Raw genomic sequence first — 27,588 nt, 5'->3', positions numbered from 1 at the left:
TTTATTTCTTTTCTGTTCAAGTTGAGACAAACATATGTCACATTGTTGCAACAAATGCACTGGCGTGAATCGCATATCAGTCCCATTTCCCATCAGTCCTATGCAATTGGAACAGATATGCAATTCACATCAGTTCAGATTGCGAGATTGCAACAAGAGTTTAACCTACGAATAGTGCATAAGGAGTTTCTCTTGAACGAAGCTTCCGCTTATTCATTTATCATGACATTTATTCTGGAACACAAAAAAGAGACGCATTCACACTTACCGCTAAAACACTGGACCAGGCGTCCCCCCGAAATTCTCACCGACCATCATTACTTCTTCTTGTACGAATCGTAAATGTGCTCGTACCCAAGCTTTATCAGATACTGGAACGACTTGCTTTCCACCAGGTCGCCCAACTCCGGCGCACTCAGGAAACTCTCCACCGGTGGGAGGAAGTTTTCCAACTCACCGTCCAAAATGTAGCACAGATCAATCAACCGGAAGAACATCATACCCTGCATCGTGTCCAACGGGGCACTCCGATTGTAGTCCTCCCAGTTGTCCCGCAGGATAGCGGCGCACCAAATTTTGTGCCGCACCTCGATGGGATCCTCCACAAAGTCGAGCAGTTCCAGCGCCTTGCGGAATTCCGTTTCCGACGATTTGCTGTACTCGTCGGCGATGTAAAGCTGTAAGGATAGGTAATTGTTAGAATCGTTAAATTGTGGGAAAATGGTTATTCAAAGGGAACTTACATCAACAATCTCCTCCGGCGAGAGAACCTTGGCATTCTTGGTGTCGTATCCATAGATGTTCAAAATTTCCATCGGGATTTGCTCCTGTAAATCCAACAGCTTCACTTCCGAGTTGATTTCCGTTATCTGGGCGCTGAAATCACCCTCGGCTGCCAGGGCGCAAAGTTTGGACAACGAAAGCATAACTCGTTTCCTGTTGAGCACTTCCTTCTCGTTTTGTGCCAACGCCAGCAGGACTTCGGCAGCCTGTGCCAACTCTCCGTTGAACACCAGCTGGATCCACGCCAGCGAGGGATGATCCGACAGGAACCGAGCCAGCTCGGCCTGGTTGCCCTTGAAGCGGTGGAAGATGTCGCCCTGTTTGTTCTGGCGCATGTGCCAACTGATGGCGAACTGGGAAAAGTCGTACTCCTTGTAGCGTTCGATGTACTCGTCCAGGCGGGTCTGATTGTTGGTTTTGTCGCAGATGACGACCAGAATCTGGAAGTCCAGGTATTTTTCCGCTAGTTTGGCGGCCAGTTCGTACTGCTCGGCGTCCACTGAAAGAGAGTGAGAAATGAGGAAATGTTGTTGTGAGACATAAAGTAATCATAAAGCTAATTTAGACAATAAAGGTAAATAAAGCTGAACATTGTCTTACTGGAGCATGACAACTGAACCAAATAATGATTTAACTGGTAGCAACAGGTTTCTTACTTGTATGAGGTGTTAAAATCTACAGATTCTAAGATTTTAAGAAGCGCCCATATGACATAATCCAAACGATTTGAAATCCGAGGATCGTATTTTTTCTGATACAAATCTTGTGTAAGTTTATATTCCAAAACAATCAAACTCTAAAATGTTCAAACCTGTAGACTAGGAGAGGAGATCTTGGAATCACATTTTCGAAAAACCTAACATAACGTCTTAAGGCAAAACTGGAAGCATTTCCTCATTTTTTTGGTTTTTGATTTTTTTATTAAATAACGAAGCAATATTTTCAAATTCGGTTTTCGTACACATGTAGAGTATTGATCAAGGTATCTTCTAAATTTTTTTGGATGTGGAAAATGTTTTGCATTTTTGCACAAACCATTGTTTTGTGAAATTTTGTTCAAAAATGGTTTCTGCAAAAACGAAAAACATTCTCCACCACGAAAAAAAAAACAGGAGATACCCTGACCCATACTCTACATGCGCACGAAAACCGATTTTGAAAATATTGCTTCGTTATTTTATAAAAAATCAAAAACCAAAAAATGAGGAAATGAATCCAGTTTCGCCTTAATGTTTTCTCGAGTTCTTGAGGTTCTCAGATCTAGACTTGTATTTTGCCTTGCAACAGGATTGTCACTCCATCGGAACAAGTTGCAACCGGTACAATACGCCAGAGGCTATTTTTCGTTTCTTCTGTAGATGCCCAATGCTTTTTAATCCTTTCATTTGACGACAATAGGCGTTTACACTTGGAGAAGTTTCTCTATTACATTACTTCCTCTATGGAGCCACCAATCTCTCTTGATTAACCAAGCATGGTCAAAGCTCTTGGTGGCCTCAGAAGGCCACGATATGTTGCGTAGGGACCCATTCCACTAACGATCTCTTCTACTCGAAATTGTCATTGCTGTGATGTGATTGAATTCACGCTAATATGACCGAAGAATCTATCCGTAGAATTCGATATCATATAGGAATCGTGTGATATTGGCAAACTGAGAACTTCGATTTTTACAATCTTGTGTCCAACAGTGCTGCCATACGCTCGATGCGTGCAAAGTTGCGTCCGTGAAGATCCACGGATCCAATTTCAGTGGTGAAAAAGCCAGAAAAGTATGGCCGGAAGAGTCGTATCTTGGTTACACTTTCTCGAGGGGCAACTCACCTGCCAATGATTACGTGACAATACACTCATCTTTTCGTCTCAATTGATTTAACTGCGCCATATCCTGGATAAACTGCGCCATATCCTAGATAATCATATTTCTCTGCACCGTTATGTGCGAAGGGAGCTTAATAAACTCCTCAGTCCTCACGCACCGAATGACAAAACGCTTCGTATGTATGGACGTCTGAATATCTCGTGATATTTTTAGTGCGATATCTCGAATAATGAGCAGAGGCATTGTTACAACAATGGTTTATTGACAAAAGAGGACTGTTGAGTGAAACAACACAACCGTGTTGCTGGCAACCGCTGGCAGGAGAGACATCTAGTACTACATTTTTCAAAACACACACACTATATATATGCAAAGAGCAAATAAAATCAAAAATTTTTGTATCGTTGACCAGATCGGACGCGTGTTCTTCATCGTTGAAGAGAAGTTTTCCGCTTTTTACAGTCCACTGTCTCCCGAGCTCGTACATTTCTGGTCCTTACAACCCGGATTTTACTAGTCTTTCGGGAAGATTGGCCAGCTTTCGTGCGCAGGAAGCTGGAATTCGCGAAGTGAAAAGAAATTCTCCCGGAAGAGTTTCTTTGTTCTTGGTGTTGCATCATCCGAATCTCGGTGGAAAAGTGCGACGCCATTTTGTTCGATTCGACTTGCGCCTTGCAAAAGCGATCGCAGCAGCAGCTTTGCGATCGGTTCACAAGGATTTCGACGGCGTTTTGCCGAATTGTGAGACGCCAAATGGGAAAATCGTAGCGCGGAAGTGTTTTTACTAATGGGTGCAATTGAAGCTTGTGCTTTCGTTCCGAAAACGCCGTGAAACCTGGTGCTTTCATGGTACTGCGTTGGCTGCTTGGCAAGCCGGAAGAATTGTGACGCCATTTTGGCGAGACGTGTATGCAGATCTGTTCATTCCGAGAACGCCGTGAGATCGTACACGGTGCTGCGTTGGCTTCTAAGCGAGCCTGAAGAAGTGTGCCGCCATCTTGGCGATTCGTGTGTTTGAAGCCTTTCATAAATATCGATCACGCCGTGAGACTGTGTGCGTTTCATGGCGCAGCGTTGGCTTTGCGACAAGCCGGAAGATTCCTGACGCCATCTTGGTGAATCGTGGTTGAAGATTGTGGTTGTGCTCTTGCTTGTAATAACGAAAAATAGGATACGCTAGAGAATCGATTGGTGGTAGTGTTCTTGGCTGTGGGTAGTAGTGTTTCAGAGCCACAGCGTAAAGCTGTGTGTGTGTAGCGTGGCCGACCAGTGATTCCCAATCGAATCAATGCGAATGATTCGGAAGTGTAGTGGCAACAATGTTGCATACACCGAACAATTTGAGAAGTAAGGTGCAAGTAGGAGCACAGTCCGAAGACGGTGACAACCAAACAAACGAACCGGTTAGTGAACAGAAGAAGAATCAGAAGAAGAAAGAACAAGTGAAAAAGATGAATGAAGAACTAAAAGTGATAAACATCCAAATGGATGCGTTGAAAAGAAAACTACAGTGAGTGCAGGTGGCTGTTGCAGAAGATCCAGAAATGCCGAATCCTAATTTGGCAAGCAAGCACTACCTGCAGTTGCAGCTCAAGACCATCGAAGATACGTTCGCAGACTACAACGACCATCAGAAGCGTATCTACGGACTGAACGTCGGTGATGACGTCCATACTGCAGCCGAGGTGAAGTATATCGAATTCGAGCAGCGATACGGTGAGTTATACGTTATTATTACAAAATTGCTTGATGATATTTCCCAACGGGAAAAATTGGCGTTGATGCAACCGGCGCCAGCAGCTTCACCTGCGGCAACCCCCGCTGTGGCAATGCACTTGCCTCCATTGAAGGTACCGTTACCCACGTTCGACGGTGCATACGAGAATTGGTACGCCTTCAAATCAATGTTCGAAACCATCATGGATCGCTATCAGTCGGAGTCGCCGGCGATAAAGTTATATCATCTCCGCAATTCGTTGGTAGGTAAGGCGGCGGGGATTATCGATCAGGAGATAATTAACAATAACGATTATGCTACGGCGTGGGCAACGTTAACGGAGCGGTTTGAGGATAAACCTCTAATAATCGATAAGCATATCGATGCGCTTTTCGATCTCCCGAAGATGTGTGGTGAAAACGCTGTCGACCTGCGAAGGTTGATAGATACCTGTACGAAAAATACCGATGCCCTCAAGAACCTCGATCTGCCCGTTAATGGACTAGGAGAAAGCATGCTGATAAACCGTATCTCGAAGAAATTGGATGACGAAACTCGCAAGGCCTGGGAGCTGGATCAAGACGCAAACGGAATGCCAGACTATGATTCTACGATGGAATTCCTGAGAGAACGTTGCCGTGTACTGGAGAAAATTCGACCAACGGAGAAGCGCCTAACGAAACCACCGATCAAATCAGTTAAGCAGATAGTCGAAGCGAAATCCAGAGGTAGTTTCGTTGCGACCTCGGAAAAGTGTCCGCAATGTTCCAGCAATCATGAGTTGTGGAAATGCGATGCTTTCAGAAAGGTGCCTCTGGCGGAACGTTACGGTACTTTGCGACGAGTCGGAGCATGTTTCAACTGTCTTCAAAAGGGACATCGCACGGCTGAGTGCTCATCCGAGCATTCTTGTAAAAAGTGTAGCAAACGGCACCACACCATGCTACACCCGACTGAGAATCCAGCTAAAAAGAACGAATCGCCTGTGCCACCGACCGTAACTCCAGCCGGAGAACAGAAGACATCGAATCAGAATCGTGAAGCTTCTACCTACCAGTGGCGACAACTCGAAGTCCGAAGGTAGCAACGAACAACAGCGGTCGAGTCTCTGTACCCGACCTGAAACGGGCAAGCAGATATTGCTTTCTACAGCATTGATTCTTGTATACGGTAGGGCTAGCAATCCCTATCCTTGTAGGTTCCTCCTTGATTCCGGTTCACATACGAACTTTGTGTCGGAACAGTTCGCGACACTGTTGGGACTGAAGAAGCAGCCAGCTCACTATTCGATCAGCGGATTGAATGAAACGCAAACGAAAGTACGTTTCAAGATCTTTGCGAAGCTGGAGTCTCGAACAACGGACTACTCCACTTGCCAGGAGCTACTGGTTGTGCCGAAGATAACTGGAGATTTGCCAATTACGAAGATCGACCCCCGAAGGATCACTGTTCCAGAAGCTATCGAACTGGCTGATCCGAAATTTGGAATTCCTGATAAGGTTGATATGCTGCTTGGTGCCGAAGTATTTTTTGATATGCTGAAGTCAGGACGTGTTCGAGTACCAGATTGCGCGGCCGTGTTCCAGGAAACGCAGTTTGGCTGGGTTCTCAGCGGACCCATACCTGAAGAGAAACAAGTCTTTCATTCGTTTTGCGTTCGAGCTGAAGAGGACGTTGGGGCACTCGTGAAACGTTTTTGGGAAATTGAAACCTACAGTGATCCTGTTCCGCCACATCCATCGTCTGAGGAAGAATGCCTGAAGCATTTTCGGGATACGCATGATCGCACTGCGGAAGGGCGATTTGTCGTACGTCTTCCTTTCAACGACTTGAAGCTGCAGCTTGGTGATTCACGTAGGATGGCAGAGAAGCGTTTCCTAGCCTTGGAGAGAAGGTTGGAAAGGGCGCCTGCGTTGAAGGAACAGTACATGGCGTTCCTTCGAGAATATGAACTGCTTGGGCATATGGAGCTGAACGAGAAAGAGGTCGACGACGATTCCCAGTCCGTATATTATCTTCCTCATCACTATGTACTGAAGCCCAGCAGTACTACTACCAGGCTCCGCGTAGTGTTTGACGGATCGGCGGAGTCTTCTACTGGTGTCTCGATTAATCATACGCAGATGATAGGGCCCACCGTCCAGAATGATTTGGTTAGCATCGTGTCGAACTTTCGAACGTACAAATATGGAATTACGGCCGATATTCCTAAAATGTACCGTCAAGTTGAGGTACATGCTGACGACAGGCGATACCAGAAGATTGTGAGCAGGACCTGCTGTGATCAACCGCTCCAGACGTATGATTTGCGAACAGTAACATACGGGCCCATATAGCCGAGGCGGTAAACGCACGGGTATTCAGCATGACCATGCTGAGGGTGACGGGTTCGATTCCCGGTCGGTCCAGGATCTTTTCGTAAAGGAAATTTCCTTGACTTCCTTGGGCATAGAGTATCTTCGTGCCTGCCACACGATATACACATGCAAAATGGTCATTGGCAGAGGAAGCTCTCAGTTAATAACTGTGGAAGTGCTCATAGAACACTAAGCTGAGAAGCAGGCTTTGTCCCAGTGAGGACGTTACGCCAAGAAGAGGAGAGAGGAACATACGGATTGTCATCATCTCCTTTCTTGGCCACGATGGCGTTACGACAGTTGGCCATCGACGAGGGAAAGCAATTTCCATTTGCAGCTCACGCAGTTGAGAAATCATTCTACATTGACGACGCTCTAACTGGAGCAAACACGCTGGAAGAAGCCCTAGAATTGAAAAATCAGATCATCGGATTACTACAAAGGGGATGTTTTAGTGTCCATAATATTTGTTCGAATTCGGAAGCAGTACTTCAAGATGTCCCAGAGGATATGCGAGAAAGTGTCATGAACATTGAGGATCCGACCATCAATGCTGTAATCAAGACTCTGGGCGTAGCCTGGCGTCCACAAGAAGATTGCTTTACGTTCGTTGTTACAATAGATGATGCAGTTGAACCGAATCGTCTCACGAAAAGGATCATTCTCAGCCAAATCGCGAAGTTTTTTGATCCATTGGGTTTCGTGGGCCCCGTGGTAACAGCAGCGAAGCTAATCATGCGGGAACTATGGTCTCTCAATCTAGATTGGGACCAACCCGTGCCGATCGAGATAGCGAACCTTTGGATAGATTTTCGCAATCAACTCCATTGGCTCAATGAACTGAAGATACCGAGATGGATACTTGAGGATGACGTCCGCATCGTAGAATTACACGGCTTCGCAGATGCCTCAGACCTTGCATATGGGGCATGTCTGTACACCAGACTCGTAAGGAATGATGGATCGGCCGTGTTGAAGCTCGTATGCAGCAAATCGAAGATCCTGCCAAGGAAATCAGGAAAACAGAAGGAGATAACAACGCCCCGTGCAGAACTGCTAGCGGCACAGTTACTATCGAGACTAACAGTGAAACAGTTGGAAGCACTTGATGTCAATTTCAGAACCGTAACCCTTTGGAGCGATTCGCAAATAGTATTATGTTGGCTCCGCAAAAAACCAGAAACGCTTGCTGTATATGTTGGGAATAGAGTTCGTGAAGTTCAGGAGTTGACAAGCCGATTCTCTTGGAAGTATATACCTTCCAGGTCCAATCCAGCTGATTCCATATCCAGAGGAGTAGAGCCAAGGAATTTGAAGATGAACGAACTGTGGTGGAATGGACCACCCACTCTGCGCCATGCTGACGGATGCTTCAGCGAACCGCCACCGATCCTCGAGGATGAATTGCTGGAACTACGAAATACTACGCTAGTAACGACACTGGAGCATCCCAGATTATCACTGTTCGATCGAATCAGCCGATACCCGATAATGCAAGGCTCAATGGCATACGTTATACGATTTTGTGACTACATCAAGAGTGGAAGGACAATTATCACTAAGGGCTTACCAACGACATCCGAGATATCTCGAGCATCTGCATTGATTATCCGATTGGTGCAGAGGGAAGTCTTCAGTCATGAAATCAGTGCTTTGCAAGCTGGCAAGCAGTTCAACTTTCCGACCCGTAATTTGAATCCTTTCGTTGACGAAACAGATGGCATTCTTCGTGTAGGAGGCAGACTAAAACATGCAGCGCTTCCATACCACACGAAACACCCTGCATTGCTACCCAAACGGCATCCGCTAACGATTGCATTGGTAAGGCACTTGCACCGATCGAATATGCACATTGGACAGCGTGGTCTTTTGGGGATTCTACGACAGCAATATTGGCCGCTGGATGCAAGGAACACGATCCGGAAGCTAGTTCACCAATGTATTCCGTGTTTTCGTATGAAGCCATCGAGAGCTACTCAACTAATGGGGAATTTACCGGACTATCGAGTTCAGCCTTCTCCTGTATTCGCTAAAACGGGACTCGATTTTGCTGGTCCATTCAAAATAAGATCGAATTCGAAGTTGAGAAATGCTCCAATATTGAAGGGCTATGTGTGCGTCTTTGTATGCATGGCTACTCGTGCAATACACCTAGAGGCAGTTTCGGACTTGACAACTGATGGATTCATGGCCGCACTTCAGCGTTTCGTAAGTCGCCGTGGACTCGTCCTGAACCTGTACTCAGATAACGCCACTAATTTTGAAGGGGCAAACAACGAAATGCATCGACTAGCGGCTTTCTTCCAAGAAGATCAACTCCAAAGGAAACTGAACGAATTTTGTACCCAACGAGCTATCCAGTGGTCTTTCATTCCACCCCGCAGTCCGCATTTCGGCGGAATATCGGAAGCCGGCGTTAAGTCGGTGAAGTCGCACCTCAAGATGACCATGGCAGAACACAAGTTAACGTTCGAGCAGTTTTCTACGGCAGGGATGGCAAAAATACTTTTTTCTCTTTTCCGTTCATCGAAACCGACAGTAAAATAAAAACAAAACAACGGCAGCACCAATACCATCAGCAGCCGAGCCGTCAGCAGTCAAGCTGGCGCTTGATAGTTTTCGCTTCCCCACAAAAATATTTATGAGCAGTCATGCTGAGGCGGGTGATTGCGAAAAATGTGAAATATGTTCAACTGCTAATAACTCACTTGTTTTAGTAAATAATTTGAATCTCTTTGCACAAATAGCTAGAGCACACTCCTAGCTTTGTGATGCATCTAAAGAAGTTTGTCTAGAAGCGGTTTGAAACGCAGAAAAATGCGAAAATTGGAGAGACAGAAATTTCCGTCGTCGTTGTGCTCGAGTACCGGCGCTCTCGCGCTTGGAAACCGTTTCGAGGAAGAAGGCTGCTGGAAAAAAAATGTTATGACATTTATTTTTCGAACAGTTTGAATTTGACTGGGGCTGTGATGTTCGTGTGGAAAAATGTCAAATGTACAGCCGGTAACCGTTTTTTCCAGTACATTTCTCATCCCTGTTCTACGGTATTGACGCAAGTTGAGGCCATACTAAATTCGAGGCCGCTCACCCAACTATCCGATGACCCGAATGATGTTAGTGCCATCACACCCGCTCACTTCCTGATCGGGAGAGAATTTCAAGCGATCCTGGAACCGTCGTACCAGCATATTCCGCAAGGAAGACTATCAACCTGGCAGCTTGTTCAAGATATGAAGCAAAAATTTTGGAAGGCTTGGACGCGGGACTATTTGCACGAATTGCAGGTCCTGCAAAAGGATTTTAAGGTCACTGAATTCCAAGAGGGGGCCTTAGTCCTCATCGTCGACGAAGCTACTCCACCACTCCAATGGCAACTAGCTCGAATCATAGAACTACATCGAGGAAGCGACGGCCACACACGTGTGGTTACCTTACGAACGAAGGATGGAACGACGAAACGTGCAGTGAAGAAGGTTTGTCTACTTCCTTTAGACAACGAGCAAGATCACTCAGCTGAGTAGGTTTTGAAATTCTACAATTTCAACGGGCCGCAGGATGTTGAGTGAAACAACACAACCGTGTTGCTGGCAACCGCTGGCAGGAGAGACATCTAGTACTACATTTTTCAAAACACACACACTATGTATATTCAAAGAGCAAATAAAACCAAAAATTTTTGTATCGTTGACCAGATCGGACGCGTGTTCTTCATCGTTGAAGAGAAGTTTTCCGCTTTTTACAGTCCACTGTCTCCCGAGCTCGTACAAGGACGATGCATCAGTTGGGAGGGTGTTTATAGTTTGGTAACAATTAACAGAACTTACTAATTAACCTAAGGTTCGCAACTCAACACAACAACTCAAATCTAGCACCTGGCGATATGTTTCTTGAAAACATTTATCGTTAAGCCTTTAGTGAGTAGATCGGCAACTCGATTTTCGGTTGTAGAGTACTGCACTTCGATTTCGTGTTCCTCGGTTTCTTGGCTCTTGTGGATGCAGAACTTGTTGTCCTCGAAGATGACTACGGGCGAATCTGGGTCCACTCCGAATTCCGTAGCAAGATTACGAAGCCAAATTGCTTCACATGCCACTTGGCTTAGCGACACGTACTCCGCCTCGGTTGAGGATAACGATACCATTGACTGCTTGCACGTAACCCAGGTTACAGTGTTGCCGAATATCTTGAAACAGAACCCTGATGTGGATCTCTTATCGTTTACATCGTTGGCTTAATCTGCATCCGCGTAACCGATTAGTGGATCGTCCTTGGTGCGACTGTAGACGAGTGAGAAGTTCTTCGTTCCTTGAAGATACCGCACGATTCGTTTCAGGGCCTTCCAGTGTTCTTCTTTATACCTTCTTGTAGCGGCTGAGGAGATTCACTGCCGCACATATATTCGGACGAGATGACATGACACGAGGTACGTGACGCAACCCGTTAGTTTACGATAGGAACACTTCCATGGTTCGTGGCCATCTTGTAGTTGGATCAGCTTGATGCTTGGCTCCAGTAGTGGGGTAGAAACCGGTTTACACGATTCCGTGCCGAAACGATTCAAGAGATCAAGCACATATTTAGTTTGATTAATGCTCAACGCATCTTCTGTCCAATCCTGTGCTTCTGCCAACGCCGAGTATCTCTTGAACATATCCAGAACGTCACTCTTTGCCTTTATCACGTACACCACCGTGAAGTGGGAAGATCGTCGATGAAGCTCACGATCATCCAGATTCTTCTCGACGTCAAAGCCTTCCACCATGTTGCATCGAATCGGTTTCGCCAGGCCGGAATTGCCGATATGGCCGTATCGCCGATGCCACAGAACCCTCCGTGCTCAGGAATCAGCAACTAGAACGGACTCGCTTGATGGAATCAACTTAACATTCAGATTGTTCATACATCTTGATCCTCCTTGTAGCTGTGCAGACTCGTGAACCATCTACTCTCGTGATGCATGCTTTGCCGCGAGTGAATGTGGTGCGCATACCTCGTTTTTCATTTTTCTAACCTACACCATTGCAAGCATCGTCACCTCTCCAGCATATTCATTCGATCACCAACCGTTGACCTGATTTTGCTAGTGTGATGACCACGGATCGCTCCAAACGATGCTCACTATCTCCTAACATGCGTTCGGATGCGCCGCTAACGAGAATCCAGCAAAATTTTCCTTTGCTCCTGCTTTTCGAGTCGTCGGTCGGTGCCCACAAATGCAACGTCGTGCTGCGTGTTCACAGCATTGGCCTTCTCCTTTGACTTCCCGGGCAGTCCATTCACTTGTGTCCTGGTTTGCCGCATGCATAACAGTTGAAGTCGAATTTCCCAGGTTTTCCAGCAAACACCATATCGGACTCCGAACGCACTTCAACCAGCTACCGCTTGATACCTTCATGCGGCAACCTTGTTGAGGCGTAGCCTACGATTTAGTTAGGTCCTAGCATCCGAGTTTTTTATTGACTAGTCAATAGATGTAAAAAATAAATTCATTCCTTGTTCAGACATTGCAAGTGGTTATGAGCCTAATGAGCCTCCACTTAGAACAGTGATCCTCAGCCCCACCGCCTTCGCGGGCCAAAATTGAATATAAGAAAGAGACTGCGGGCCGCTAGTCATTCAAGAATTTGTTATAAACAATTTACAGGATTCAACACAAAAATGTTTGAGATTTTGTTTGCGTTTTTTTTTTGCGATTTGGTGGATTATGAGAAATTTCTTAAGGAACCTGTGTATAATTTAGAGGTGCAATTTTAGGGGGTTTAAGAAAAATTTCTAAAAATTCTGCTTACAAATTTGTTATGAAGATTTTTTATTTAAATTTTTGCGGAATCTATATACATAAAAATGCAGTGGCATACGTGGGACCAGGCTTGTCCGCACTGAGTGCATGAAAATTCTGCTCTTTTGATTTACACCACCAAAACCATCGTATTTATGGAATCTTCCTATCTCACCTGATAGAAGGATGTCTGAATATCCTAAATGTCATTTTGAACTGTCAAAAAATTGCACCGTAGTGTCACACTGTGCGCGCAAAGAGAATTTCACCCGGGTGAATTCACCCCAGTGAATTTCTCTTTGCACGCTCAGTGCGGCACTGCGGTGCGATTTTTTGACAATTCGAAATGACATTTAGGACATTCAGACATCCTTCTATCAGGTAAGATAGGAAGACTGCATAAATATGATGGTTTTGGTGGTGTAAATCGAAAGAGCAGAATTTTCATGCGCTCAGTGCGGACAAGCCTGCATAACTCGCGAACAGAACGTCAGATTTGAGTCAACTTTGTTTTGTTCAGTTAGTGTTCGCCCAAGGAAGGTTTATGAGGCAAAAAACATGCAAAAATTGAGAGTTTTTGAAAATCGATCTTCCATGCATTTTGGCCGGGGGCTTGGTCTTGGCTAGAAATTTGAAACGTCAAAAAACGCAGTAGGCAAGACAAAGTTTGCCGGGTACAGCTAGTTTATAAGAAAGCCAATGAAGATGTGCCCTGAAAATCTGTAGACATAATCTTTGAGAAATATTTGTAGCCGATTTATGGAAGATAATTTTGCAAAGATTGATAGAGCAATTTCCAATTGAAGTCCTGAAGGAACGTCTGACAGAGTTCCAAACAGAAATTTCTTTCCAAGACAGCTGTAGGAAAGAAAGAGAAAAATCCAGAAGAAATTTAGAAAGATTTTAGAAATTTAGATTAGAGTAGAGTAAGGTGGGGCAAAAGTTCAACCTTAGTTGAAAATTCAACTTTTTTCAAGAAATCGAAACAGATAAACATAAATGAATACCGTGTGGTGATTCTACCATCCATGAGCTAAAAATTTGCTGAACAAAGTTACGCCAAATGTCTTTTCAATTTTGAGTTACAACACTTTTTGTATGTGTGTGTCTAATTCGAACTCTTGCCCCACCACTGGGGCAAAAGTTCGAATCTAGTGTTTGTGGAATTCGACTAACCGTAGCACACTATTTCGACACTTTGGTAATCTGAATACCGAAAACCATTAATATTTGATGTTGGAACTGAAATACACTTTTAAGTTCGATCTGGATTTTACCCAAATCAGGGTTAAATTTAGTACACCGAAAATTAGTAGTTTTCCGCCAAATTCAGATGAAACAACATTTTTTTCAACTTTGATCGAATTTTCCCACTAATTCCATAATTTTTAGAGATAATATATACATTTTGCAGAATTTAAGGTTTTTATCTAATGTTACGGCGGACTATTCAACCGTCACTTTGAACGATGTTCGAAGAAGGTGAAATGCGAGCGTAGCTTTGATGATGTGATGAACGTGCTCCGCTTTGTTTTGGTTCGTCATCTACGCACAGCATCAAGCGCAGACAATTGGATAAAAACTAAAACCAAAGCAGGAATCCATAGTTGATGGCTAATTGTGATGGCTGAAGATGGTGTTTTTTGTATTGTAGAAAACTAGTGCTAATTGTCATAGAAGTGTCTTTGAATTCGTTTGTACCTATTTGTCGTGTTCTGATTGTAAGTTTCTAATTCATTAAAAGTATCTTGAAGTAGTGTACATTGTAATATGTGAATTTGTAGATTATCCGTCGTCGTTGTAGAACCGGGATGAAGTGCGCGTAATAGTTTTGATTACTGTAGCTTACCGTAAGTTTGGACTGATGTTCTTGATTGTTTAATGTTTGTATGTAATTATGGAAATTGATTCATTAGGATCGTACAAAGGCCCCGGAGGTAGAACTGTGGATGTATTTGTAGCCAAAGGGAAAAACTAGATTGTAAGTATTTGTTTAAGTCATTTTTTATTGTTGTATTTAATGTTGAAAATATATTTCTAGTTGAGTTTGTTGTCACCCGACATACTTCAGAATCGTTTACCCGCATCCGAAAAAACAGCGAGTAACATCTAAAGTTGGTACATGACTCGAACTCTTGCCCCACAATTCGAACTTTTGCCCCACTATGTGTAAAATATGATTTCCAAACCTTTTTGCAAAAAGTTATACATGCTAAAGCATCTTCAAAATATACCTAGTTACACCCAAAATAAAATTGTAATTGTAATTGTTTTATTTATTCATAACGATAACCTATTGGATGTACCATATATAAGGTCAAGGAAATTGCAGTTTGGATATTAAACATTGTGACAGAGTAATAAATTAACAGAATTACGAGTTTGACAATACAAAAGTGAATAGGCAAATTTCAAAATGTAGATTACAAGTAAGTCAATAACTACTTAAATTAAACTTTTCATAGCTGTTTTAAATGATGTTAAAGTTGGTTTCTGTTTCGTGTCGAGAGGCAAACCGTTCCAACAGGTTGACCCATACACCAGCAGACTTTTACCACTTGATGATGTGTGCCTCGGGATGATAAAGCAGCGAGTACGCTCTTGTTGTCCTCGCTGAAGGTGTTGAAGGATGTAACCGGGTTGATTACCGTAGTATGCCTGCCTCATAAACGTGCAGATACGTAGCTGGTAGTTGAATGGAAGATCGTGACCCAGAATCGAGTTTCGTACAGTCGTCGTACTGTCTCGACGCCGGAGATTAAATACAAACCGTATAGCAGCTTTATAGCATCGATGTAGTTGAGCTTTGAGGTTGGCAGCGAGTCCGGGGTAGTACACAACATCAGCATATGTGTCAGTTCTTTCTCTGCCTTTGTCAGCAGCAGACGCAACAGCGTGCGCTCTGTACTGATTGGTATCGTTTGTTGTTTTTGGTTGCTTTGAACCGGTGCGGTGCTCGAGTTTTATTGTTTCACATCGGTGGTGTTTATCGCAAACAATGATTTGCAATACTGTGCAATTTCGGTTCCCCGCGGGAACACAGCCGCCTTCTTGGGAAGAGATTGCGGTATTCCTGACACGGTTGAATACAGATCGTGCTCAACTGGAAACCGTTTACAAAATGCCACGGGAAAAATCAGTGTGCATTAAGTTCAAGTCAACGGAAGCCTTCGAAGATGCACTGAGACGGAACGAGGAATGGATAAAATTTGCATATTCCAATGGCGTGGCTGTGGATGTGCACATGTCCATTGCCGGTAAAAACATTTCGTGCGTGCGTGTGTTCGATTTACCGCCGGAATTACCCGACAGCGCTGTATCTCTGGCACTCGGAAATTACGGAAAGGTAGACAGGATAGTACGAGAGAAATTTCCAGCCGGTCTTGGACTCGACCACGTACACACGGGCGTACGCGGTGTATATGTGGATATCGGCAAAGAAATCCCAGCATCACTGGAAATTGGCAACTGGAGAGCGAGGGTATTCTACGATGGATTAAAGGGGAAATGTTTCACGTGTAATATGGAAGGGCATCAAAGAGACTCTTGCCCGCAGCGGAAAGTTCGGAAGCAGAAGGAGAAGAAGAAAGAATTTGTATCATATGCGGGAGTAGTTGAAACAGGAGTGGTATCTTTGCTGGATGAGTCGGACTCGGTGGAAACCGACATTATTGAAGAGGAAACGATCGAAGAGGATGATTTACAACCAACAGTAGTGGATCTGCAAACAACGAAGGAAGACGAAGAGAGGGAAGAAAGGCGGGCAATGCAGGAAAAAGGTCTGGTGAGAATGATGATCAGCATACAGGAGGCAGTACACAAGCATCAAGTGAATCAACGGCGAGCTCAGTTTGCAGCTTCTGGATCGACGGAAATGATGCGGCCAAAAAAAGCAGCAAGGAAGAGCTCAAAGTAATGTAATTTAGTAATTAATTTACTGTATGACAAACCCTGTTTATACAATGCAATGATTCGGCTCCGTAATGTGCTCGGCACGAATGAGCCTATTTAATAAATAAATATAAGAATAAAAAATCAGCATATGTGAATATGGGTACCACTATTGCCTGTACTAACTTTTTTCGTGTCGGTAATGAAAGAACTGCAGCGAACCGACGAAAGGTACGCAAAATGTTGAATGTCTTCATGACTACGTCGTTCACATGGGGAGACCACCGCAAGTTATGGTCGAGCAGCAATCCGAGGTTGGTCACCTTGTTGGATAGCGGTACTGTTTCGCCACAGAATGTAATGGCGGACTGGGGGATTACGCTTCCTGTTTTCGTGAAGACAATTGCTTGAGTTTTCTTCGGATTAGGGGCGAGCTTGTTGATGTTGGCCCAATTGGTTATCGCTTGAAGGTCCTCATTGATGCATTGCACAAGTACGTCAATGTCTGCCGCAGGTCCGGAAATGTACACCTGAAGATCGTCGGCGTAGAGGTGATAGCTGCACTTTAAGGACAACGGCAGGCTGTTGATGTACAAGCTGAACAACATCGCGCTTAAAGATGACCCTTGTGGAGTACCATCAGGAACGTCATATTCAGCCGACAAACCATTCGCTGAACGCACTGATTGCTTTCGGTGTCCAAGGAACGCAGAGATCAAACTACAAGCAGCTTGTGAAAAGCGAAACTCGTTGCGCAGCTTTGCTTCTAGAATCCTATGGCTCACGCAGTTGAAAGCCAAAGAGAAATCAACTAAAACCATAACGGTGCAGTGATTTTTACCGAAGCCCTCGTAAATATCGTGAACGACTTTCGCTAGTGCTGTGGTCGTGCTGTATCCCTTACGATATCCGGATTGGTATTCAGCGAGCAATGGAGCATTTGGGTTTTCAAGGTGATCAGTGATTTGAGCCAGCAAGATTTTTTCAAGTACCTTCGAGATTGCGGGTAGTACACTAATAGGGCGATAGTCTTTGGGTTGTGTAGGGTTGGCAACCTTAGGGATAGGCGTAATGATTGCCTTCTTCCAACTGGAAGGAAACCTTTTTGCGTCAATTATTGTGTTGAAGAGGTGACAGAGTGCAGGTAGTATGAAGGGACAGAGAAGTTTTATGAAAGAAATCGGAATTTCGTCTGAGCCAGTTGCGTTGCTATGAATATCGAAGATCTTACGGCAGACATCGTCGACGTTCGTATGACGAAAGCTGAATTCTGGTCCTCCATGATCTACTTCAGTACGATGTGCTGGTTCGGCTTGGCTACCGGGCTGGTCTTCACGTGGCAGTTGTCTGTGCCCTTCACTAAAGAAGAGATTGAGTTCTTCTGCGTTGATCTCCTCTGCAGGGGTGTTTAAAATATCGAATTCGATTTCATTACAATTCCATTCCATGCGTTGGAAGGACCATCGCATATTACAATTTTTTGATCAAAAACCAACATTTTGTCATAACTTTTCGAATTATTGATCAATTTTCATAATTTTTGGAGTGAAAGACTCTTTTTTAAAAAGGCTTCGAACAACCTTGACACCCGAAAGAAATAATTTGGATTGAGCTCAAAAACTTCAAAATAAACTCTTGCCCCACTCGAACTTTTGCCCCACTTTACTCTATTGCTAGAGAAGTATCTTGGAGAATCCCTGGTATAATTTTTGGAAAAGATTTGCGATAGAATTACTAAATGCATCAACGATTTTTTTTAATAAACTTTGGAGAAAATTTACAAAAATAAGTTCAGAATCCGTTTCAAAAGTATATTGGATACTAGAAAAAATGACGACAGAAACGACATTCATTATTTGATGATTTTTTTTTATCGAACAGAGCATTCTTGGTGAATTTTGCCAGAAATCTTATGTATAATATAGAGTTCCTGTAAAATTTAGCCTCAATTTTTTGGGGAAAAGTGCAATATTCTCAGCAAAACTGAGTAGAGAAATGCAGGTGATTCAAATGGGAGTGATATGATCAATGTTTTAAAATTGTTTAAACTTTTGGACTTATTACATTTTTTAACATATTCAGAACAAAATTCAGTACATATTCTAATATTGACATGAATGAGATTTGGTACAACTTGAAATATATCTCGGATTATTGAAGTCTTCTTCGGTTCGGAAAACTTTTAATCATTTTGAAATTGTGATGATCAGATAGAATTTCTCGGTACATAAAGTAAGCTTAATTTAGTATTTTGAGAAAAGCTAATGGCTGTCGAACTTTGGAGGCCTAATTCATTCAGAATTGACTATACTGACTCAGAAAAGTTGAGTAGTTTATTCATACTTCTGCTGAAAAAATCTTCACGAATACAGTAGTTGAGTAGTTGATAGTTATTCTCGTGCAAATTTTAAGATTCGGCGGGCCGCAGTTCGCGGGCCGCACAAAATCTACTCGAGGGCCGCATACGGCCCGCGGGGCGCAATTTGGTGACCACTGACTTAGAAAGTCTGAAGTATTTACCGAAGACAACGGAAATCAAATATCAGAAAATTTTTCGAGGCGAAAAACGCAACATACATAAATGGACGAGGTGACGGAAGTGGAAGTACGAGGACGAGTGAGCCAACCGGCCATCGATGAGTTGCGAGAACGACAGAACTAAGCATCATAGGCGTTCGCGATGAAGATGATATTGATACGAGAGGGCTCTTGGAGAGCGGTCAAAGCGGATGAAAATCAGGCGATCGACCCGAACCTGGACGAGAGGGCGTTGGCGATGATATGCCTAAGTATTGAGAAGAACAACTGTAGGCTAGTACATGTGAACAAAGACATCATAAGAAGCATGGGATGCACTCCAAAAGGCGTTCCAGGACGATGGTCTGCTGCGAAGATTTGTCCTGTTGGACAATTTAAAATCCGTGAAGCTTGACTAGGATTACGTGGACCAACTAGGCACAATGACGAATAGCTTTAGCGAGATCGGATTTGAAGTTAATGACCAGTGGTTGGCGTCGTAGCTTATGAAAGGACCCCCGGAATACTACAACCCAATGATCATGGGGCTTCAAGCATCGGGAATCGAACTTTCAGCGGACGTTGTGAAGGCGAAGATAATGCAGGATGCTAAATGGTCGTTGAAGACATCAAGGGAAGGAGCGTTGTACACGAAGCAAAAACCAAGGCAACCCAAGGCGGAGAAGAAAACAGGAGCGTGCTTTACGTGCATCTTGTTGCAAATTGTCCCCAGAAGCTTCTATGTTCAAGAGAAGTGCTCTGTGTGCCATGCTGACCATCGAGAGCAGAATTAAAGGAGGATGCTTGGTTCTTCGATTCTGCAGCAAGTTCGCATATGACTAGGAGCTGGACAAATTTTTCGAAGCAGGAAGACCTAGTGCACTCGATAGATACAGTAAATAATCAGTCGATCGCATCTGTTGCTAAAGGCAAGGTGAAACTCGAGCTCGATGGAGGTCCAAGCGAAATCCAAGAAGTTTTGAAAGTTTATCGGTGAACAAAATTTGCAAGAAAGGCCTGACAATGGTGTTCAATGCATAAAGTTGTGAAGTCGTGGATAAATGAGGACATGTGATCGCGTCTGGATTCGTTGTGGAATCAGAAGAAGACCCATAAATCCTTCCGGAAGGCATTGGCGTCACTAGGTGAAGTGCCTGGGCTTAAGAGCCAATTTCAGTATCCAGGTAGGCTTCACAGTGTAATTTGAAGATTTTCTAGGGGGGCTATTCGAATTCTAGGGGGGTCTAAGCCCTCCCTAGACTCCCCGTATTTACGCCAATGTCGGAAGGTGCTAAGCTGGAATGCGTATCGTGTATCATATGCAAACAAGCAAGAGACTCGTTTGGTTCAAGTTCGTCGAGAGCAAAAGGTTTGCTGGATTTAGTACATGCGGACGTATCGGGACCTGTTGAAGTACCATCAATAGTAGCAAGTCGTTATTTTCTAACTACTAGAATTCTACCGTAACGGGTGATGCAAGTCGGAAAGTGTTCGGGTGTTTCTTGATAACGAAGAACCAGGTATTCGAAGCGTACGAAAACTTCAAAGCGATGGCGGAACGCCAATCTGGACGGAAACTGAGGATCCTGCGAAGCGACAATGGAACAGAATTTGTAAATTCAAGAATGGAAGGCAGCTTGAAGTGTGATGGAGTTGTTCACCAGACATCGTGTCCGTATACGCCGGAACAAAATGGAACCGCGCCGCGGAACGCTTGAACCATGTAGATGGATGCGGTTACCGAAGAAATTTTGGGCGGAGGAAATTACGCCAGAAGAGCCGTGGACCCAAAGGAAGCCGAATTTTCAACATCTAAAAGTTTTCGGATCAAGAGCAATGTACCACATTCCCAAACAAAAGCGAAGGAAGTTCGATTCGAAGTCTGTGGAAGGAATCTTTATCGGATATGCCGAGAACTCGAAGGGATACAGAATCTACGATCCGGATCTGAAGGATGTCTTCATCAGTCAGGACGTGATGATCGACCATGATAATTCCGAAACAGTTACCGAAGCGTTACAGCGAGATGACCACAGGCTGTGGGAGGAAGCAATGGAGGATGAAGTCAGAGCTCTGGAGGAGAATGAAACTTGGGAGTTGACCGACCTTCCCCCAGACAGCAAGGCGATTCGTTCGAAATGGATTTTTAAAACCAAACGTGGAGCTGATGGACCGATAGAACGGCACAAAGCGCGGTTGGTAGTGAAGGGATGTTCGCAGCGGCCCGAAATTGGTTACACCGAAGTCTATTCACCAGTTGTTCGTATAGACACTATAGATTCCATAGACTCGCGGAGACGAAGACAACTGTAACCAAACGAACTGTCAGTTCGTGTAGCCAAACGAGCATGACGTCACGATTTCAATAGCGACAATGGATTGCGTGACGTCATATTCGCTCGGTACACTCTAAATTGACGGTAAAACACACTAAAATTATATTGCTCAACCATGTCTCCGCGAGTCTATGGAATCTATAGTGTCTATAGTTGTTCGGTATTCAACGATTCGTTACCTGTTGGATTTAGCGGTGCAGTTCAATTGGGACATCGAGCATTTTTACAAGGCAAGTTGAAGGATGATGACATTTACATAGAGCAACCTGAAGGCTTTACTGGTGACCTAAGATGTGTAAGCTGAAGCGTGCATTACGCGGGCTCAAACAATCGAGCTGGGTTTGAATGATCAGCTGGAGGCAGTTGGTTCCCTTTTACTTATATGCGGCTCAAACAACCCGACCAGATATTGCGTATGCGGTGTACATGGTGAATCAGCTTTGCTGCAATCCAAAACAGCAGCCGTGAAACGTATACTACGGTATCTTCGTGGAACCTTGCAACTGACCGGCTATACCGATGCGGATTGGGGAGGAGACGTGGATACACAGAAATCAACTAAGGGCTACATTTTCATGAAGATGGGGGAGCTGCCCATATAACCGAGGCGGTAAACGCACGGGTATTCAGCGTGACCATGCTGAGGGTGACGGGTTCGATTCCCGGTCGGTCCAGGATCTTTTCGTAAAGGAAATTTCCTTGACTTCCTTGGGCATAGAGTATCTTCGTGCCTGCCACACGATATACACATGCAAAATGGTCATTGGCAGAGGAAGCTCTCAGTTAATAACTGTGGAAGTGCTCATAGAACACTAAGCTGAGAAGCAGGCTTTGTCCCAGTGAGGACGTTACGCCAAGAAGAGGAGGAGGGGGAGCTGTTTCCCGGAGCGTAAAACGACAAGCAACCGTGGCTTTATCGTCCTGTGAGGCGGAGTTTATGGCACTATCGGCAACGGTTCAAGAGGCTCTCTGGTGGCAACAGCTACTGGAACAAATAGATGGCAAGCAGGTGGTACCAGTTTTATGTGACAACCAATCCGCAATCTGCATCGCCGGAAATAATGGATTCAAACCTCGGATCAACCATGTATCCATCCGTTACCATTTCGTCAAGGACTCAAACATCAAACTTGGCTACATTTCTACAAAAGCGTAACCAGCCGATGGATTCACAATTTTTTTCTAGGATTTTCTTCTGAAATTTCCAGAAGCTCTTGATGATATTCTTCTGGGGCTTTATTTAGGATTCCTCCAAAAGTTGCCTCTGGAGTTTTCTAGAAGTTTCTTCTGAAATTCCTGAAGAGGTTCCGTCCGGGATATTATCAAGAGCCCTTGCCAGGATTCCCCCAGGAAGTATTCCCGGGATTCTGCCAGAGATTCTTTCCAGCATTTCTCTATACATTATTTCCGAAATTGGGTTTTTAAATTTTAAAAAATATATTGATTTTTTGATTTTATACGAAAGAGCACTTTTTTCTGAGCAACTATGATTTTTTTCAGATTTTTAGAACATTATTTTGGTACCTTAAATCAATTTCATAGCAATTTTTTGAAATCACCTTTTGACAGCTGGGTAACTGTTTGACAGCTCCGCCCAGCACAAAATCCGACGAGGGTTGATTCGACAAATCGCTCCCATACAAACTTCAAATTGATTTTTAAATAGGTTCCCGGGCTCCAAAATTCATGAAAATTCAGATTTCGGCTCAGTTTGACATGCAGATTCAGAATATCGAATTATCTCAACACCGTTAATGAAGCCAATGTCTTCAATATTTCTCCTAGGAAAGACTTCTCAAAGAAATCCCGGAGGAATCCATGAAAGAAATTCCAGAAGCAATTCCTGACAGAGGGCCAGAAGAAGTTCCCAGAGGAATCCCTGAAGGAATACCCGGAAGAAGTTTCCGAAAAAATCGTGGAAGCAGCTCCTGGAGGTATCCCGGAAGGAGTACCCGGTGGAATTACCGTAGGAATTCCGGAAGAAAATCTTTAAGCAATCCCAGAAGTAGTTCCTTAAAGAATTCTGGGAGGAATTCCTGGAGGGATGCTGGAGAAGATTTTGGAGGAATACTGAAAGAAGTTCTTGTCAGGGTTCTTGTAGGATTCTTGGAAGGATCCCAGAAAGAATTGCTGAAGAAACTACAGGAGGTATCTCGCATGGAATTCCTGGAAGGAATTTTGAGGCCGTGAGATTCTTACAGAGATCCATGCAGAGACCGTTTCTGGGATTTCTTAAGGAATACATTTTGATATTACTTCAGGAGTTCCTAGATTCTTTAAAAAATGGTTCCAAAATTACTCTACAAAATAATTCCGAGATGAGATTTCTTCAGAAACGCCTAAAGGCTAAAGAAGACGATACACGATTCGGGAGGGTACTTATAGGGTACTGCAAGCACTCGGTCTTACCTCACTTTGTTTGATAGTTCAGCAAGCTGTTTACTAGATATTAGAATCTGGAACGGGCGGCTTAAAAAATACATTAACTTTTTCCGTCCCGAAAGTATTGTGAAAAGGAAATATCGATTATTCAACTTTACTTACTTATACTTACGCATATCAGTCCCATTTGTAAAAAGAAGGAATTGAGAAAACACCACTTGAAGTTTGAATACTCGTTTCCATGCAAAACTTTGAAAATCCGCCATAATTTGAAAAAAAATATTTCGATTATCTTGAAACTTTCACAGATTGCTTTACACCTCAATACAAAACTGTGAAAAATATTACATTTGTTACAAATTTGTTACTAGGTAATTAACCTAAAGTTTGCTTCTCAGCATCTAGAAATTATAAGGAGTTTGATTCTCGTGAGTCTTCTGAGTATTTCAAATATGTATTCCAAGACTTGTTTTGTGTCCTTCCGAGTTTCCTAAATCTGTCTAGATTCTCAAATAAGATGAAGTATTAAGATTTTCAAATGTCTTAATATGGCCATCTCTCGAGGTTTATAAATCTCGAGAATCTACAAATTCCACTATTTTAAGATATATTGAAAAAGTCCAGAGATGTTATAATTTAAGAATAGTCAAATAAATATCAATATTCCATGAATTACTGATTTCAATCTCCTATGGTCTAACTTCGGAGAGAAAGAGAGTAATTCTGATGTTTCCCAAAAATAAAAGATAAATGCCACAATACCTATCTAAAAACAAACTTACCCAGCGGAAAGATCAGATCGCTCCTCTTGGACTCGTACTGCTGCAGCAGCACCGTTCGCTTGTCCTCGTCCTGAACGCTGTCCAAAAAGCGCTTCCGCCCGTCCAGCACAAAGTCCACCAGGTCCGTCATGTGCTGGTAGTGTTTGATCTTGAACTCCGGCTCGCCGCTTCCCTTGATGCCGTAGTTCAGCGTGTTGTTGATCATGTGCAGCAGGACGTCCTTCAGTCCGTACCGTCCGGACGACGCCGTCCACGGAAGGTATTCGTATCGTTTGAGTTCGTCCCGGACGGCGAACAGGTCCGATTTTAGTTCCCGGAACTTGGTGACCTCTTGGAGCACCGTCACCGTGATGGTGTTGATCTCGACGAGGGCCGTTTGAACCTGGGTGGTGGTCAACTCCTGTTTGACGTAGTTCTCGATCAGCTCGGCGAAGACCTTGAAGATCTCGTGGATACGGTTGATCTGGACGTAGAACAGGTCCTGGTTGGTCAGGTTGGGGGACGGCGGCGAGCGGTTGCCTTCCTTGAGGACCAGATCGATGGCTTCGTCGATGATCCGTGCATGGCTGTTGTGGAGACATTTGAGCGCGATCGCGGCGACGATCTTTTCGGCAATGTCGGATAGGAGGTGGGCTGTGGGTCGGATGGTGTCCCCGGAAGTGCTGGCGGAGAGTTTGTCCCAAAGGGACGATCCGTGGAGAAATTCGAGGAACTGGGTGAGGGCAAGGTTCTTTTCGCGGAGTTGCTGAACGATCTGCATGGAGGTGGAAGATCCGAGGGCGTGCTTGGTCGTGACTTCCCAGCGAGGATCGGCTGCTGGGATGTCTTCCGCCAGGTCTTGCGCTATGGTGAGGACGGTTTGGTCCAGTTCACTATCCAGGGACTTCTGTTCGAGAGTTTGAAGGAGTTCGTTGATGATTTCGTTGGACGCCGAGGTGTTCCGTTTGATGTAGTAGATGAAGGCCGCCTTCAACTGGCTGACATTGTCCTTTTCTGCAGTGCTGATTTCCTCGGGATCCAGATCGTACAGGACCAGATTACCGGCGTTGGTAGTGGCCGGCGCAAAGATCGATTGTGAAATAAAGACCGAATCATTGACGGAAATGTTAGGGTTGAAGACATCCGAAGAAACGGACGAATTGAATACCTCGCTACTGGGCTCGAAATCCGACGGAGTGACCACAACTAGCCCATGGATCTTGGAAAAGAAAAGTGCCGTGTTCTGGAATGAATTTCCTGCGAGAATTCCATCATCCTGTACGTTGAACTCGATTTTTTCAACGTCCTCGCTCGGGCTACTACTCTCACTATTTCCGGTGCTACCGGAATTTCGATCCAGAATCACCGGATAGATAACCTTATCGTTGTACACATAAGCTACCGTTCTATTTGCAATCAGCTTGAACGAAGTGCATTCTTCTTCCCTTTCCCTACTGAAGAACCCTTTATATTTCATCAAAACGCTTTCCTTCAGAACCATTCCTGCATCTCCTTCGTAAACGAACGTCAACAATCCGTAATGGACCTGTGGTCCCGTCCGTTGCATATTGCAAGCCGCAGCTAGCACCAGAACTCCTCTATCCGTTGGTTGCATGTCCAACGTCCAGAGTTCGATCTCGTTCGGATCGCGGCTACTGCTCCAAACCTTGTGCAGGAAGAATTCCCGGATTTTGCGAACTATTTCCGCATCCTCGCACAGGAAGCGCTCGTTGGAACCGGTCGGACTAAACGACCACCGTTGGATCCACTTATCTGCGAGTACCGTGATGTGCCACTCGTGGCTGGACACTTTCTCGCTGTTGATCCGGATTAGTTTCTGAAATGAAAAGTTGTTTCGTTAGATTTCCTCGTACGTACGTTATTATTCCTCCACAACACTTACGTTCTCCCGTTCCGGAATGCTGTGCATCCCGATGATAATCGAAGCGAATTTCTTTCCAATTCCGCCGAAAAATCCCGACGGCGGTTTCACCTGTCGCGCCACGATCGTTTGCCTTCCGCCCTGCAGTTGGACCTGCAACTGCACCAGACTGCACGTGGTCGTCACCAGCAGATAGTTGCCACTGCTCAGCCCGACCAATTCCTCAAACTCTTGCCCCTCCAGTATGTTGCACTCGTCTATGGACGATCCGTCGTGGGCAATCGATGGCCAGTAGCGAACATCCCCAGCCGGCGAAACCGCCAGACACGATGCCATCTGGTGCCCTTCGGCAATGAAGACCGCTATCAGCGCCGCTTTGTGGCCGATGTCGCAGTGAGGCAACGTCAGCTGCCGGCACTGACTGGCCAGTGCCCGGCGCGGCGTCGGGAAACTATCGCCACCACCCATGGCCGTGGCCGCAGCAGCCATCGCCTTCGAATGACTCTCGCGGTACTGCCATATGAGCAACCGCCGCCCATGAACCAACCAAGCCCACCCGTTCGCGCTGTAGTTTATCGAAACCGGGGCATTCCGCTCGGCAAACGTTAGGATCTCACTGACTTGCACCGGTAGCGGAAGCCCATAGCATTCCAGAATGTTGTACTCTGATTTGGCCACCACCTGGAGGGTGGAGATGTTGGACCGGGTCGAGAGGCTGTATCGTCCGGATCCCTTGCGACCGATCGGACCACTAGGCAAAATGGATCCTTTCCTTCCGGCAACACCGCCACCGGTCGAAAAGAGCGAGCCACCAAGCGATTGACGTGACCGCGAGATGGAATTGTTCCGCGATGGACCGAACAGCGATCCGAACGATTTATCCATGTTCCGCGCGATGGGTTTTCACTTTGTGCACAATTTAAACCACTTATTTTCGTTTAATTCACTACTTTTTAAGGAAAATGACAAAATATTTTAACTTTCATTTAGGAAAACGATGTTTTGTTGTGGAAATCGCGAAACACTTTGACGTTCGGCGGCAAGCAGCGGTTTTGAGGTTAGAAATTAAACGTAAACAAATTGTATGCCAGATACTGGAAGTGATGCCAGTGTGCTTAAACTGGCATGATTCAATACCCGATCAGAATGGCATAACAAAATTATAGCCGATTGAGTTATTTATTTCAAAGATTTTTCATAACAGAATGAGTTATAAAATTCGACGGTTAGGTGTGATATTAACAAAAAAAAAAAAAAAAAAAAAACTAATGCTCTAGCCATAACATAATTATAACAGGTGTAAATATAATTTTAACAAATTTAACAACGTGAGATATAATAAATATTGGATCAATCAATAA

General features: G+C 44.5%; 1 protein-coding gene and 1 long non-coding RNA gene across 2 annotated transcripts; one reads left to right on the top strand and one right to left on the bottom strand.

Moving 5' to 3' along the window:
- Positions 1-209: 209 nt before the first annotated feature.
- Positions 210-27,255, bottom strand: LOC109415280 (nuclear pore complex protein Nup133). The gene is made up of 4 exons (XM_019689157.4): positions 26,249-27,255; positions 24,367-26,182; positions 744-1,282; positions 210-677 (listed from the first exon to the last, which is right to left on the bottom strand). Exons 1-4 carry the CDS (start codon positions 27,110-27,112, stop codon positions 318-320), a joined length of 3,579 nt encoding a protein of 1,192 aa, XP_019544702.3. The 5' UTR covers positions 27,113-27,255; the 3' UTR covers positions 210-317.
- Positions 13,899-14,547, top strand: LOC115258238 (uncharacterized). Its single transcript, XR_003893574.2, has 3 exons — positions 13,899-14,179; positions 14,243-14,308; positions 14,375-14,547. It is a non-coding gene; the product is annotated as an uncharacterized LOC115258238 (long non-coding RNA).
- Positions 27,256-27,588: the final 333 nt, after the last annotated feature.

The sequence above is a fragment of the Aedes albopictus genome, chromosome 1 (assembly GCF_035046485.1).
Source record: "Aedes albopictus strain Foshan chromosome 1, AalbF5, whole genome shotgun sequence".
In the NCBI taxonomy this organism is placed as follows: Eukaryota; Metazoa; Arthropoda; class Insecta; order Diptera; family Culicidae; genus Aedes; species Aedes albopictus.
Note: the sequence above shows the minus strand (reverse complement) of the source record. Positions and strands in the feature narration are given on the sequence as shown.

Coding starts and splice junctions, on each gene's coding strand:
- LOC109415280 (XM_019689157.4), bottom strand. CDS start 27,112: ATGGATAAATCGTTCGGATCGCTGTTCGGTCCATCGCGGAACAATTCC. Junction 1,283..24,366: donor CGATCTGATCTTTCCGCTGG/GTAAGTTTGTTT, acceptor ACTCTCTTTCAG/TGGACGCCGAGCAGTACGAA. Junction 678..743: donor CGCCGGAGGAGATTGTTGAT/GTAAGTTCCCTT, acceptor CTATCCTTACAG/CTTTACATCGCCGACGAGTA.